This window comes from Brachycentrus maculatus, unplaced genomic scaffold (genome assembly GCF_059751285.1).
Source record: "Brachycentrus maculatus isolate JH-2025_06_01 unplaced genomic scaffold, ASM5975128v1 h1tg000175l, whole genome shotgun sequence".
NCBI classification, from domain to species: domain Eukaryota; kingdom Metazoa; phylum Arthropoda; class Insecta; order Trichoptera; family Brachycentridae; genus Brachycentrus; species Brachycentrus maculatus.
Window position 1 is genome coordinate 1372529 of NW_028280927.1, and position 14431 is coordinate 1386959.

The 14431-nt window shown below is 38.7% G+C and overlaps 1 protein-coding gene and 1 long non-coding RNA gene across 2 annotated transcripts; one reads left to right on the top strand and one right to left on the bottom strand.

Moving 5' to 3' along the window:
- Nucleotides 1-397: 397 nt before the first annotated feature.
- Nucleotides 398-11640, bottom strand: LOC148308160 (zonadhesin-like). The gene is made up of 4 exons (XM_088262224.1): nucleotides 11625-11640; nucleotides 11359-11532; nucleotides 2198-2362; nucleotides 398-573 (listed from the first exon to the last, which is right to left on the bottom strand). The coding sequence occupies exons 1-4, from the start codon at nucleotides 11638-11640 to the stop codon at nucleotides 398-400; spliced, it is 531 nt and encodes a 176-aa protein (XP_088118350.1).
- Nucleotides 11641-11721: 81 nt separating this feature from the next.
- On the top strand, nucleotides 11722-14118 carry LOC148308161 (uncharacterized). Its single transcript, XR_015837708.1, has 3 exons — nucleotides 11722-12052; nucleotides 12179-12415; nucleotides 14012-14118. It is a non-coding gene; the product is annotated as an uncharacterized LOC148308161 (long non-coding RNA).
- The last annotated feature ends 313 nt before the right edge of the window (nucleotides 14119-14431 follow it).

Below are 14431 nucleotides of genomic sequence, written 5' to 3' on the forward strand. Positions count from 1 at the left end.
TGACGTTCTTGAAAGGAGTGAGCGATATATGGGAAATCGTTTTTTGAGATAAATCTTCAATCCGAATTACAAGTGCTTTTTTTGTTTTTTTCCAATAAAGCATCTCTTGAATAAGATGTAAGATTTGAGCTTAACTTTGTGCCAGTGACACAATCACACTTTAACGGTTGTAACCTGCACTAGTCTAATTTTTTTATTTTTTGATGCCAATTCACATAAAAAAAGACTTGAACTACATACAAAAATAAGAGAAAGGAAAAATCGCATAAAAACAGACCCAAGTGTACAAAATAATAAAAAACCAAGGTTGGTAATAATGTTTAATTTAATTTTTCATAGATTAATTTTACATAATAGTCACACTGCTGGTGGCAAATTTGTAATTGTGGTGTAGCATTTAAGAGCAGTCTTTGGGTAAAACGCACTTGCATTGGCTGTCGGGGAGATACCCCTTTTTGCAGAAGCACCCTTTAACACAAGTCTCCACGCAGAGTGGATACCTGTCTTTACAGGTCGGAGGGCAAGCAGAACCGCAATTCAGGAACTCCATATTGGGGTCGGAGCAGAAATTTGCTGAAAATTACATCATAATGAAAATCAGCAAATTACATACAGGTTAATAGGGTATACGCCTCCATAGTGTCGTGGTTAGCGCGCTAGGCTACCATACTGGAGATCCCGGGTTTGATTCCCAAGAAAATCAAATTTATTTTATATTCAATTTCAATTCATTTATATTCAATTAACATATACATTACAAACTAAAAAATTTGAAGCGTATACATTAAAATACATACAAAAATCGAAAATATGCAAGAACTATTGCTAAAAGTGTAGAATAATCCCACTTCGGAAAACTCCTTCAGACACATGGAACAGATCAGTATCCAATAAGATATTGTTCAACATAGCGGTAGCTCTTCCTACAGGTATAACCATCGGCAGGTTGGTCCTGTGTATAGGAATGTGAAACAATCTATGCCGACGCTGTCTTAGGTAACTATCGGTAACATACAGACCAATGTTCCGGATAATTTCAGGATAATCGCGCAACAATCGATAAAAATGCGTAATCAAATACACATTCCTTCTAGTCTCTAAACTGTTGTAGCCAAGCATACCCTGGAGAAACTCGGTCGGGTAGAGCCAAGGACTATAGCCGTACTCTCTCATGTAGAGATACCTCAAAAACTTCTTTTGGACTTTCTCTACCATAAGAGAGTACTTAAGCTCGTGTGGCCCCCAAATCATCGACCCAGTCTCGAGTACTTCGCACCAAGGAGTTATAAAGAGTTCTCAGCACGCGGGTATTTTCGAAAACCCTGGCAGTACGCAGAACAAATCCTAGCATTTTCAATGCATTACCACTGACTGCCTCTATGTGATGGTGAAATGTCAGGGTGCTCACAAACCTAACGCCCAGATCCCTAACATTCGACGCTCGCATCAGATTTTGGTCGTTCATTTTGTAGCGATAAAATAGAGTTTTTTGGGCCCTAGTGAAAGACGTGGTTATAATATTACTCTGGTCTGGTACCTGAAGCGAAGGGCTGATCACCTAACCTTTATGTGTTAATGATCAAGATAACACTGTGTTTATATGATGCAGTTCCATATGCGCCATTAGGGTGTGGATAAGGGTTTGAATGAAATGAAATAGGTTGTTAACACATTGTTGTCAGGTGGTTTTTTATCAACTTCATCCCTAATTATACTTGGACAGTCTGCCATCCGACCCTCAGTATACTAACCACAAGTAACCACAAACCCAATTCCGATCTGTACAATATTTTTGGTGTATCTCTCGCACTCTACCAAAAGTAAGCAAATAGAAAACTTATAAGCGTCTTCCGGTTTCTGCCAACATTATGTACAATACCGGACAGGCGCCGTGGCGTAGTTAGGTAGCTGCTCAACTGCGAAACTGGCATCGCGGGTTCGATTCCCGCCAAGTGCAAAATGAATTCAAGAAAGATTTATTTTCAATTGTTCTGGGTGTTTGTGATGTATTTTTAACTATGCCTTCTCTATCCTTACTATCCTACCTGCAGAGAAGACTAATAGAGGCTTTGCGGGTTATTCCTTGAAAAAAATACATAAAAAATATGCCTTTAAGTGTTTCCCGCAAACAATGTGTTGATTGGAAAATTTTATCGATGGATTATATGATTTATTTTTTTAAATGTGCAAAACTCACGACAATTCTCCACTTTCCTGCACTTTCCTTTGTGCATAACTGATCCTGGCTTGCAGTAGCAGCCCGGCACGCAGACGGGGGGACATACTGGTTCCCTCACGTCACAAGAGGGTGGACATGCGGATCCACAGGCGTTATACTCCATACCTGCTTCTTGACATTTAGCTGTACAGAAAATAATTACAAGTTAAACCAGACCTAACTATAGACCTAGCAACAGTAACTGCATTGTAAAATCACTGCATATCTTATAATAACTTTATTAACCTGTTAACCGGGCGGGACGCATAAATACGTCCAACGCAAACAATATCGGGTACGGGAAAGACATATGAATACGTCCTTGAAATATATGTTTATTATATTATATATATTATATTATGTATATTTATTGAACAACAAAGGTATTAGTCGTCCATACATGTCTCGACATGAATTTAAGACACGGAGTGAATCAGTATCCGCGCCCGTTACAAGTTGCGTAATTGGACAGCGGACTGCCCAGTTAACAAGTTAATAAGACAGGTGCCATGGCGTAGCTGGGTAGACGCTCGACTGCAAAACTGGTATCGCGGGTTCGATTCCCACCAAGTGCAAAATAAATTCAAGAAATATTTATTTTCAATTGGTCTGGGTGTTTGAAGTGTATTTTTCACATTTACTTTCCTTATCCTTATTATCCTACCTGCAGACAAGCCTCTAATAGAGGCTTTGCGGGTTATTCATTTTTTTTTAAAAGAATTGATTCAGCAGTCACTTTTTGGTAAAATGTATCCATTTTTTATTAAGTTTTACTCAGTAGATACCACTGTTTCTTAAAATCTATTGACACTTGTTTGGAAGGAATTTCGCATCATTTTCGTGTTTGACAATGATGTAGAATGCATCGAAACACGTATCACAATAAATTTTAAGAAATAATGGTATTTACTAAGTAAAACTCAAATTAAAAACTTTTAATAACTGTCTAAAACTGAATATATTGACATTAGAAAAAGAAGAGATGTATGCAAAAAGGTATATTAACACATTGTTTACAACATTTTGAGTGTGTCCAAATACTTGTTCACAAAATCTGGATTATCTCCAATTACAGGAGTTATTTTCATATTATTTTTTGACATCTCATCAAAGATGAAGAAGAATATGGAAGTCTGGGCATTTACGGGGCTGACGACCGTCATCGGCTGGTTTAAGTGATCAATTTACACACGTGTAACATTCACCAATTCTACCCATTATTGACAACCACACTACTCAAATTCTTGGAAGTTCTTTATATATGAACCAATTTAGTAGTGTGGTTGTCAATAATGGGTAGAATTCGTGAATGTTACACGTGTGTAAATTGATCACTTAAACCAGCCGATGACGGTCGTCAGCCCCGTAAATGCCCAGACTTCCATATTCTTCTTCATCTTTGATGAGATGTCAAAAAATAATATAACACATTGTTTACTGTGCGAAGATTTTTTTATTTTATTTTATTTAATATACTTATATTTTTTTATACAATTTCTATAAATTTCTACTTAATACAATCTCATTATTTTATTTGCGCTGAGCCTCTCTAAAAAAGAGACTGAGCTCTTGTGATTGGAGAGTGACTTTTTTCTTCTTTTTTGTTGTTGTTGATAGTATTATATTTCACTTTTTTTTTAAATATTACTGAGGAACATATATTTTTATGCGGTACGAAGGAGTTATCTTGTTTAGTTTTCTATTGTATACTCTGTTTATTACTAGTATATGTCTGTTTATTACTCTGTATACTCTGTTTATTACTAGTATATGTCTGTTTATTACTCTGTTTATATTTTTAATTTAGAATTTAAGTATATGTGATTTTGTTGATACTGTTTTATGTTACTGTTTTATGTTAAGATGTATGATAGATGTGCGAATAGTGAAATAAGGAAGGAATGCAAAGCTGAGATAAGCATTATCGATAAAATTAAGAAAGGTGTGTTGAGATGGTTTGGACATGTAGAACGAATGAGTGAGGAAAGAACGGTAAAACAAATTTATGAGGCGAATGTTAGCGGGAAAAGAAGCAGAGGAAGACCGAGAAAAACATGGCACGATCAGGTATGCCAAATACTTGAAAGTGGTCAGGTTAGGAGTCGTAACAATCGGCGGGTATGTATGAGGAGATGCATGAACGTGGAAGAGGCGAAGAATGTTTGCAAGGACAGAGTGGTGTGGCGCTCTATTCTCTCTGCCTACCCCTGCGGAGAAGCGGCGTGATGGTTAGTTAGTTAGTTTTATGTTACGTTTGGGTATTTTAAAATTATTTTCATATCATTGCGGTATGTTTGTTTCTAGTTTTGATGATGGTTTTCATTAAGAAGTCGTATAATTGTTTTTATCCAGTCCGCCTCCGTAGTGTAATGGTCAGCATGCTCGGCTACCGTTCTGGAGGTCCCGGGTTTGATTCCCAGGGGGGTTTAATAAATATAAGTGATTTTTTCACTCTAATATTTATTCAATATTACACTGGACTGGTACCTGAAGTGGAGGGCTGATCACCTTTCCTTCATGTGTAATCGATCGAGATAACACCGCGTTTATATGAAGCAGTGCCCTATGCACCATTGGGGTGCGGTAAGGGATTTATTTACTATAATTGTTTTTTGTAGATATATTTTATTCTATGTACCTACTGAGAAATTTATATTCTGTCAGTTCTTATCAGTCTGATGATGTCGGTAACGACGAAACCCGGTCACTGGTCAAATAAAAAATGTGGAAAAGCTAAAAATATTGGTTTTAATCTAATAATATATTAAAAATGCAATTCCATCACGAAGTGTTAGTGGATAATATAAATCTATTATTCTATGTATTAGCAAAAAAGGGTTTGTATTGAGAATGTTGATCGTTGTTTCAATATTACTTTAATAATTGTTCTTTGTACTACTTTTATTGAGTTTATGATGTTGTTAAATGCCCCTCTCCAGATTTTTGTGCATTTCAGACACTTTATATTGCAGCAATGTGAGCACATTATCTTTTCAGAAACCTTATGTCACGGTATAGTGCACATTTTTGTTCATTTCGGTTACAGTCACTGACAAGCGCCGTGGCGTAGTTGGGTAGATGCTCGACTGCGAAACTGGCGTCGCGGGTTCGATTCCCGCCAATTGCAAAATACATTCAAGAAAGATCTATTTTCAATTAGTCTAGGTGTTTGAGATGTATTTTTCACATTTAACTTAACTATCCTTACTATCCTTCCTGCAGACAAGCATCTTAAATGGACGCTTTGCACCCGCAAAGCAAAATAAAATAAAATTCAACTTTATATACAAAAAACGCATATTAAATGTCAAATTTTTTGTCTTGCTTTTTTGTATAGCGAATAAATATCACTATAATACAAAAATATTATCGACGTTTTTATGTCATCATTCTTTTGATGCAATCTAATGTCGCCCGCCTCAAATGACATTTCTTTTAAAACATAAACTTCACTGTAACCAAACGCTTTTTCCTCAAGATTAATACAGAAATGGCTATGGATAAAGTGATCTAACTAGTTTGTAATTTATAGTACTAAAATTGGCGAGCGACTCTTTGCTGTGATAATTTTTGTAGCGCCATTTTCATGAAAATTTTACAACAAAAATACATTAAAATGTTATGACCAGGGTTGCAGAATTGTATACTACTTCAATATTGGGATTTTTGTTGTTGTTCATCTTTGAGATTGCTGGCGGGAGGACATTCCAGAATATAGGTCCTTCTCCTGGAAAGTTCTCTCACTGAACTTGAAGCTCTAATTTACTATTGTGGGTAGATTGAAGAGATAGAGACCTCAGGGTGAAGCATCAATCAGTTGACTCCCCCAGGATGCAGAGGTCTTAAAGGTGCCCTGGTGTCGTATTTTACAAAGCGTACTACACCATCCAGCATAGCTTTTACTGGACCCTCTGGCACACGAAGCAAGCGAATTGCTTTTATAGGTTTCGATTTCATTTCAAGTCAATTGAGTCTTGATGCTAAGATTGTATATGCCTCTATTAAGTTACATACAACTACTACTATCACACCATTTTAAAGAGAAAGGAACGTCACTGTCCTGAATTTTTTTTTTGTGAGGTCAAGGGATCTTGCATCCCTTATGTCACTGCGACCATATTAGGTATATTGTGACCTCCCTCTGTATCACAGCTCACTCTCAAGACCTACATGTGTCATGTAACTCACAACCTGTCTTGGTGGTAGGAGCTTCACCTTCTCAAAGTCCAGTAATGGTCCTCCAAGGATGTGACTTCGTTTGCGAGCGAGTAAATGTGGATTGGTGTTTCGTTATCCTCCATAGTATCTAGTCATGTAGTCCTATTTTTGTCATGTGTTTCCTCAGTCTGCAGTGTCCTGTCAAGGTCCTGGTTAGGATCTTTATTTGATTTTTGCTAAGCTTTAGAGCTTCTGGGGTGAATTTCCGCGAGTACCCCATGATCAGTTCCTTTGCGTGTTTCATCCTTGAGCTGTTGGACCAGATTTTTTGGCACTTGTCCATGGCCCAGTTTTTTAGGCTAAACTTGACAGTGCTGAGTGTTAGTCCGCATATGGGCTCAGGGCCCATTGGTGGCCTCAGCACCAGTTCTTGCAAGTTTATCGGCAGCTTCGTTGCCCATAACACCACAATGTCCGGGTACCCAAACCAACCTTACCGCGTTTTTCTCGCCCAGACGGTTTAGAACCTGTATGCATTCATGGGTTAGTTTAGATCTTATCTAAGCGGAGCCTAGGGGCTTAAGCGCCGCCTGGCTGTCCAAGAGGATGTAGATCTAGGATGTAGGATGTAGATTTGTTATAGTATGATCGGTATAGGTCCATGCGGGCGCACTCCATGATTGCACTCATTTCAGCCTGAAAAACAGTGACATATTCTCCCAGACAAGTTGATTTCTTCAGTTTGGGGTGGACGCCAAAGATTCCAGAGCCTGTCGGACCGTCTTTTTTCATCCATCCGTATACCATACGATGTCTCCACTTCGAAAGGAGTAGGGATCATTCTCTCGCCATGTCTCCCTTTCGAGTATGTCTGTTGTGTAGTGTTTGACAAAGCAGTAACCCACATTCATGGCATCTGATGGCATATCCATGATGTGAAGTTTGTGTAGATCTGAGTGTAATCCTCTTATTTCGCTGGAGCGCCAGTTTCTCCTGCCATCCATTCCCGCCCTTAGCAATGCCATGCGAGCCTCCATTTGCACGTGTATGTGTAAGGGTCTCAGGCTCAATATCGCCTCTAAGGCATTTGTGGGTGTAGAGGACATAGCACCCGTTGTGAGTAGACATGCTTCTCCTTCTTCTTCTTATTGTAGGCCTTGCGGCCTGTTTTTAAGAGGGATTAGCCTCCTGCGATGTCGATTCCCAGCTATCGACCCATCTCTTTGGTGGTCTGCCCGGGAGTCGTCTACCATGGGGTTGGCCGTACAGTGCGATGTGGGGGAGTCTGGATGGTTCCATTCTCCTCACACGCGCATACCATTGTCTCCTTTGTTGCCTTCCCCACCTAACGACATCTTCGATCTCTCATATTTCCCTGATCCTAGCATTTCTTATTCTATCTCGGAGACTCTTGCCTGATATGCTTCTTAGAGTCTTCATTTCTGACACTCTAAGCGCGTTTTTTGTGGCAACGGTGTCCGCTCTACTTTCGATTCCATACGTCATGATGGGTCGGACACAAGTTTTGTAGAACTTGATTTTGCTGCCGATCTTCATCTCAGGGTTTTCCATATAGCATTTTTCAGGCATCCTGAGATGGCTGCGGCTTTGTTCACTTGCCCCATCACTTCGCATCGCAGATCCGTTTGACCACACAGGTCCACACCCAGGTATTTAAACTTTTCCACCTGCTCTACCAAGACGCCATCCACAGTCACGCTACATCCCACTGGGTTCTGAGAGAACACCATGCTCTTGGTCTTTGTAGCGGATATAGCCATATTGAACATTTGACTAGCAAGGTGGAATGCGTGCAAGAGTAGTTGCAGGTCCCCTTCAGTCTCAGCGAATACAACAGCGTCATCCGCATAGCAGACAACATCAATGGTTTTCTCTCCCAGCCTGTATCCTTTATGTAGTCCTTTAATTCAATTCAATTTTCAATTCAATTCAATTTATTTAATAAAAAAATAATATATACATTACAAACAATATTCAAGGCGTATATATTATAATAAAAGTAAGCAATAAGACTTAAAGGTGTAGAAGAATCCCACTTCGGAAAACTCCTTCGGACACATGGAACAGATCAATATCCAATGTGATATTGTTCAACATAGCGGTAGCTCTTCCTACAGGCATAACCATTGGCAGGTTGGTCCTGTGTATAGGAATGTGAAACAATCTATGCCGACGCTGTCTTAGGTAACTACCGGGAACATACAGACCAATGCTCTGGATAATTTCAGGATTATCGATCATACCGCGCAACAATCGATAAAAATGCGTAATCAAATACACATTCCTTTTGGTCTCTAAACTATTGTAGCCAAGCATACCCTGGAGAAACTGTATCTTAATATCCTCCACAATCCCATCCATGATAAGATTGAAGAGGAATGGAATGAAAAGACTGTCGCCCTGCCTGATGCCAGTACCGACTCTTATAGGATTTGAGAGTTTACCATCTACTCTGATGCTGGTGTTTGAGTTGAGTCTGTGAGTTGAGTTGTGCCTGATTATGTTGACTATTTCTGGGAGCGCTCCTTTTTCAGCCAGTATTTGCGTTATATCATTAAGTCTGGCTCGGCCAAACGCCTTAGTGAGGTCAATAAAGCATACGAATGCCGGCCTATTATATTCAATAGCTTTTTCTTTTATTTGCCTCACTATAAATACTGCATCTGTGGTGGAACGATTTTTTCGGAAACCTTGTTGCTCTTCGCTATTTTGTATGGTCACTTCTAGTTAGGATCTGTGTGAAAAGTTTAAGAGTTAAACATATCAATGATATTCCTCTGTAGTTATCCAGGTTACTTTTCTGTCCTTTTTTTAATATAGGGGTTGTGATACTAGTCTTCCAATCGGCTGGTAAAAGAGATATTGCTAGTATCTTTTTGAACAGTTTATGTAGTTCTCGACTCAAAATTTCCCCTGCGTATTTCAACAGTTCATTGTTAATATCGTCAACTCCGGTTGCCTTTCGGTTTTTAAGTTTTTTTATTGCTGCCATAATTTCCCCTAACTCAATTTCACTCACTTCGTTAACACTTGTGAATTCTGATTGATTTTCTCCATCTGTTTGATAAAGCTTTTGGAAATAGTTCTCCCATTCCTCCAAGGATATTTTTTTTGTTTGTACATATTCGCTTATTGGTTTCTTTTTATTTCTGAGCATTTTCCATACTTTTTTCTGAGCTCCATATAGATCATTTTCCATGTCTTTCGAATTTTGTCCAGTAGTCCCTTTTTATTTTTCTTATTTCTGAATTTATTATATTCCTAATTATTACTGTGTCATCAAGATAACACTGCGTTTATATATAGCAGTGCCCTATGCACCATTGGGTGCGGATAAGGGTTTTATTATTATTATTATGTTTTCCTTTTCTTTTACAAGGCATCAGGTTCGCGCCGCCCAGGACGACCACTGCTGACAATTCGTCGGCAGTTCTCGTCAGAACTTCGGGACGCGGATCTGACTTGGGAGGATGCAAGGGAGCTGGCAGCCGACAGAAAAGCCTGGAGACAGTTTGTGGACTCCATATGCTCCACCTAGGGAGCGGATATGGTTATATATATATTATGTTTTCCTCTAACTGGTGCCTTTAGCCGTCCCAGTTAGTGGCCTTGGGGTTCCGGTAAGTTTCAATTTCTCTTTCTTTATTAGAAAGAACATTGAATCTGATGTATCTGTGGTCTGACATAGTTATATCCCCACTGACACACCAGTCTCGTGTGCGGTCCATTAGTGGCTCCGCACAGATAGTAATCTAATATCTCTTCTCGCACTTTTGTGACAAAAGTTCTGTCCTGACATGCACATACTTAGCTTTCTTCACATCCATACAACTGGTCAATCAGATAGGTTCTGTTTGATCTAATCTTGCCAAGTTTTTTCAGCTATCCTCCTTCTGTTCTCCCACTCACATTTGCCAAATATACTTTCTGTGTCATTCTCTCGTTATCCATTTGCTCTACATGTTAATACCACTCTAAAGAACTCTTTTTAATCATTATATATGGTGTACCTCATACAGTACATATCCATATAGTTATTAGCTTTACCTATAGCTTTCCCATATAAAAAGATACAGATTGCCCTTGTCTTCAACTGTGTTCAAAACCCATAGTGAATAAGAAGTGGAAATGATAAGATACACTTACGACAATTCTCCACCCGAACACACACTCTGTTACTATCTCGCACGTATCCTTACAGCTGTAGCCCTCGTGAAACAATCCCTATATCCTCACATAGCGGCATTATGTATACAGACAGGATGGAATCACAAGTTGCCGGATATAAGTCTCGACATCTTGGGAACTGTTCATTAGATCTACATATCCACAACGTGCTAAGATCAGTGTGATGAAGTGAACTATATATTGACATTTTGTTATAGATAATGACGGCCAGTGCTTACTATTTTTCACAATAGTCCTAGCCTAGCTAATAGATGTCGCTTACTTTCAAAATCCGCCAGATCCAATTTTATAAGATTTTAAGATAAATACTCTATCAAAATGCCAATTGTGGGTTTTATTGTTTAAAATATTTAAATACTTGAAAACCCTGCTAAAAAATACTTAAAAACAGCATTGTATTTCAAATGCCGCTATATTCATGGAACTTGCTTTCTGACCCGTATCGGCCAATCAGAGAGCGGGGATAGGTCAAAAATTAAGATGACGTCATTATTGGTTTGTGTCTCGTGTTTTATTTTGATACTGAAAAAAAAATTAAAAATGGGAAAATTCTCTATTTCATAATATTTTATCTAAAGATAGAAAAATCTTTGAAACATAAACGTTACCCGGAGAATTTAGCATTTTTTGTAAAATCGACTTATATGGATCTGGCGGCTTTTGAAAGTAGGTGACACATAGAAACATATTTAAAATAATAAGTACATTTTTTTATATATATATTTTTTAAATGAGACCAAGAAGTTTTACAATATTTTGCACTTAAAACTCACGGCAATCAGTCTTCAAAATGCACTCTCCTCTCTCCCTGACGAAGCCGGGCTTGCATCTGCACACAAGCTGCATCCACTGCGGAGGGGTGAACGGGCACTCCTGGGAAACCTCTCCGGAACAGGTCTTATCACATGGTGCCGGAGCATCCACCAGATGAGAGTTTTCTAAACAGCCTATATGAGGGGAATAAGAACAGATCATGTTTCTACAAAATTACCTTAAAACAATTCAAAAATGAGAAAATACAGCACCGAACATAGATTACAGTTCTTCTGAGCCATTAACCCTTTCCAGAGTAGTCTTGTTCAAATAATAACAGCTTTCAAAGACAACAGCTGGAGGCGCGTTGCAGGAGCCTGGGTGAGGACCTATCCGATATCGGCTCTGTGTTAGTTTATAAGGAACTCTCGTATCATACATGTTAAAAATAGCAAAGGACATTGGTACCATAAAGCTAGGACACAAAATGCCGAACCCTCTTCTAGCGGAATGGAAGGCCTGTTGATGAAAGCCAACAGTCCGGCTTCTCCTTTTAAGTGGTTTTCTACCAGCAATAAGCAAGTGCTGAGAAGTTCCTGATTGACCCCACACTAGTTTATCCTTCCTTTTCCCAACACAGATTAAAATAAAACATTTTTTTAGCTAGAAGAAACAAAAATCCACTAATTGATGATGATGTACATAAAAAGCAAGGTAAATTAACATTCATCATGACTGTCAAAGTATTATCATCAAACGAGAATAAAAATAATGTGTAATTATAAAAATGAAATAACTGTTTGATAATATGAGTACTTACATTTTTCTGGCAACTTGCAGGCCCCATCAACATGAATGTAGCCCGGTGAGCATACACAGCGGGCAAAGCATACCACCCCATCGGGGAGCGGGGGAGGCCACGGGCAAGTCTCTACCTGCCCTGACATGTAGGATTCGCAAGTGTGGTCATACACACAGATGCTCGGGCACCAATTCCAAGCCGAGTTCAGCCCGCAAGATGGAGGACCTTGGAAATAAACCACACTGTTTTCAAACCAAAATCAACTGCAGATTCAGGTCATAAATCATATTTGAGAGGGGTGTCCTTCACACTTTAGTGATTGACAAACGTGAACCAAACCTATTAATGTATCTGGCAATATATATTTTTTTAATACATTAAAACAAGTATTAGAGGGAAGGAAAAATAGGAGCAATTAGGACACTCAGAATTGCACATATTTATTTGTACAAGCTTCTACATATTTTACACACAAAGTACTGGGAATTTAAACGAGTTCCTTGGGGGAGAGTGGTTATATGGTTAGATCTCATTATTGGTCCCAGTATAGTATATTGATCTGACCCAAGTATTGTGTATTGATATTGGTCGTAGTATATTAATCTATCCATATTAAAATGATCATAGCATATTACTGAACTTACTGAAGCAGTCTTCTAAAGGAATGCAAATATTTTTGGCATTTCTGGCATAGTAGGGCTGACACTCGCAGCCCTCATTTCCTGGGGAGCAGTTATCCCAGAAAGGGAACACAGTGTAAGGTTTTTGCCTCAAATTCTCGCAAGTTGTAGGATTTGGATTCTTGCAATTGACGTAATGTTCATTCGGTCCCACACATTGAGGTTCTGGAAATATATAAACCAAACTCATGACAACCCTCTCTCGGTTAAACATTATAAAAGTGCATTAGGTAAAGATCGTTTTGTTTAAAAATCTGCTTTTAAAAAATATGTATAGTGTATTCTAGAATGCATGACTTGGATATTTCCAAATCTACAGTTATTTCCAAATTTTGCATTTAATTATTTTGAGCAGGTTAACCGAAACAAAACGAACTTACATATCAAACATTTACAATATTTGACCTGGAAAGGGTCGGTCGATATATATACATACTACACAAGAACATGTAAAATAGAATTTGTTATATACCAAAAAAATTGTATTTCCTTGCTACGTCTCTTAGCGCAGACTGTGTGATCGAAAGAAAGAAATAGTTTATAAAGTATTTCTCTTATATTTCAGAGGCACGGCTTTCTTCTTTCCACACTTAATTTTTCCCATCATGCTAATTGTAAGGAATGTGGATATGTTTGTGACAACAACATCCCGTAGTCATGTATGTACCCGCATTGTCTGGCATGTGGCATTCTAGATTAGTCTCTACATAAAAGCAGTCACTCACTTAGAACTACGTAGTAACTTAAACATAGAATAAACCACAGTCAAAGAAATAGCGATCTTTTACTGATAATCTTCCACCATCATACCGCATAACACTGTGGTAATGTACTTAAACATGTCATCAAATAATCTCTTAAGACCAGGATGTTTAATTCTATATACATATGCACTAATAACACTTTACACACTAAACTCACGGCAATCACTCTTCGGAATGCACTCTCCATTCTCCCTGAAGAAGCCAGGCTTGCACCTGCACATGAGCTGCATCGGCCTAGGAGAGATGAAAAGGCACTCCCAAGAGACGTCTCCGGAACAGGACGTGTCACATGGTGCCGAGGCATCCACCGGATGAGAGTTTTCCAAACAGCCTATACAAGCAGAATACGGATAGATCAGTCTTCTTTATTATTGACTTTATGCAAAAGACGCAGAACCGTGGGGCCTAAACACTTTTTGTGTTTCAGGCATTCATGTGTCGCCATCTATTGGCCCCAAGATGGTCCGATGACATTATAAAAGTGGCGGGCCTGCACTGGAAGAGATTTGCCTCCAACAGAGAACTGTGGAAGTCCAAGACGGAGGCCTTTGTTCAGTACTGGACAAAAGTAGAAGGCTGAAGTAAGTAATTAAAGAATGAGAAAGTACAGAACTTATTTTGTATCGTAACTACAGTTCTTCTCGAATGTTCACTCTTGCCAGAGTAGTTGTGTTTGAATGCTAAGCTTTATGACATGCTGGACTTTCTCGCACAGACTGTTATGTTTCTTGACCCTTCTTCCCAACTCCTATCTGCTACAAACGTCCGCAAATGCACTCATTCAAATCCTTCGTGTTAATTTTTTTAAAATTTCTTACATTTTTCTAAATCCATCAAGACCGTCGAA

Bases quoted from the DNA above. Each gene is read 5' to 3' on its own strand.
- LOC148308160 (XM_088262224.1), bottom strand. The intron at 2,363-11,358 runs GTGAGTTTTAAG...TTTTCTGTACAG, and splicing joins CATTTTGAAGACTGATTGCC to CTAAATGTCAAGAAGCAGGT. The intron at 574-2,197 runs GTGAGTTTTGCA...TGTAATTTTCAG, and splicing joins CAGGAAAGTGGAGAATTGTC to CAAATTTCTGCTCCGACCCC.